General features: G+C 58.5%; 1 protein-coding gene across 1 annotated transcript in view; it reads right to left on the reverse strand.

Moving 5' to 3' along the window:
- Positions 1–250: 250 nt before the first annotated feature.
- The window catches only part of LOC103780590, a 6,265-nt gene continuing 5,058 nt past the window's right edge, over positions 251–1,457 (reverse strand). The window contains exons 11-14 of the mRNA XM_008948278.1: positions 1,310–1,324; positions 993–1,203; positions 654–886; positions 251–487 (exon numbers count right to left, since the gene is read on the reverse strand). Coding sequence (XP_008946526.1) covers positions 251–487; positions 654–886; positions 993–1,203; positions 1,310–1,324 — 696 coding nt within the window. The remainder of the gene's footprint in view (positions 488–653; positions 887–992; positions 1,204–1,309; positions 1,325–1,457) is intronic.

Raw genomic sequence — 1,457 nt, forward strand, 5'->3', positions numbered from 1 at the left:
CCCCACCCCCCCCTGGAGACACCAGCCCTCTTTGGAGAACCCACAGGCCACTCGGGATCTTGACAGCCCTGCCAGGGAGGCTGACACTGGGGATACTCACGGCCTCTTGGCTGCTACCTTCATTTGGTGTTTCCACCTACAAGAGAACCATGTACATGCACAGGAGGCTCAGCTGTCCCCACCGCTGCCCCCAGTGCTGTCCCCATCACCCATGGCCCAGAACCAGGGGAAATGGACTCGGGGTGCAGATTCAGGGCTGGCTGTGGATGCAGGAGCCACAGCCCAGCTCTGTGCTCACCAGCTTGATTTGAGGACTCCAGGAATCCTGAGGATCACAACCTTCCTGGAGACATCTTCCATCTTTGGGGACCCCAATCCTCTTTGGGGACCCCATGGCCCTCATAGCATCCTGAGAGCCCTGCTGGGGAGGGCTGACACTGGGGAGACTCCAGGCCTCTTGGCTGCTAGCTTCGCCTGGGATTTCCACCTGCAAGAGAAAGCTGTCCATGTGCAGGGGGCTCAGCTGTCCCCACCGCTGTCCCCATCGCCTGTGGGCCAGCCCCAGCGGGAACTGGCTCAGGATGCCAGCCCAGGGCTGGCTCTGGGTGCAGGAGCCTTTCCCCTACAGCTGTGACGTGCAGCTCTGTGCTCACCAGAGTTTTGTAGAAGTCAGTCAAATCCAGAAGGTGGAAGGCAAAATGGATGTTGTTGTTTATGCCCTCGTGATATTTGCCCTCGCTGTTCATCGCCTCCTTGACTTTTCTCTCCAAGTCATCGAGAACGATCTCACCTTTTTTCCGGTAAATCTGGCATTTCCCCCTACTGTTTTTCATGGCTTCGAAGCCTTCCTTGCTGATCACACCGATGCTTGTCCCAGAATTTCTGTCTGCAAAAGCCCAGAGCCACACATCACCGTGGCCCAGCCACCGTGCCACCGGCCGCCTCTTGGCCACGACCATGACCTAAAGGCAAGCAGAGGGTCGGGTACTTACTCTGGAAGTGGATGACCTCTCCATCCCCGCAGTAGACAGCCACGTGTTTGAAGGTGGATTTGACGTTGCCGTCGATGTTGCCCAAGGGGAACAGCACCATGTCCCCAGGCTGCAATGTACTCTCTGATACCTCCTCAAAGACATCCACGCCCGTGGAGATCCTCTGGTGCAGCACAAACGTGAGTTCCTTTATGTCTCTCTGCAGACTGAACTGGGGAGGGAAGGTGAGGAGGTGGCAGAACCTGCCCCATCAGCCCAAAATACCCCCAAGTCCCTTCCGCCGCTGCTGGCAGAGGTCTCGCCAAGCTCCTACTTACACTGGTGCCTGGCATCTGCAAGGAGAGAGGAACAGAAACAGGGTGTCAGTGTGTGCTCGTCCTGCACAGAGGGTGGGGTCCCCCCCTGCCACCACAGCCTGCGGGTCCCACCCTGCCACCGAAGCCTGCCCCTGGTGCCTCCTGCCAG

The sequence above is a fragment of the Merops nubicus genome, unplaced genomic scaffold, assembly GCF_000691845.1.
Source record: "Merops nubicus isolate BGI_N331 unplaced genomic scaffold, ASM69184v1 scaffold30009, whole genome shotgun sequence".
In the NCBI taxonomy this organism is placed as follows: Eukaryota; Metazoa; Chordata; class Aves; order Coraciiformes; family Meropidae; genus Merops; species Merops nubicus.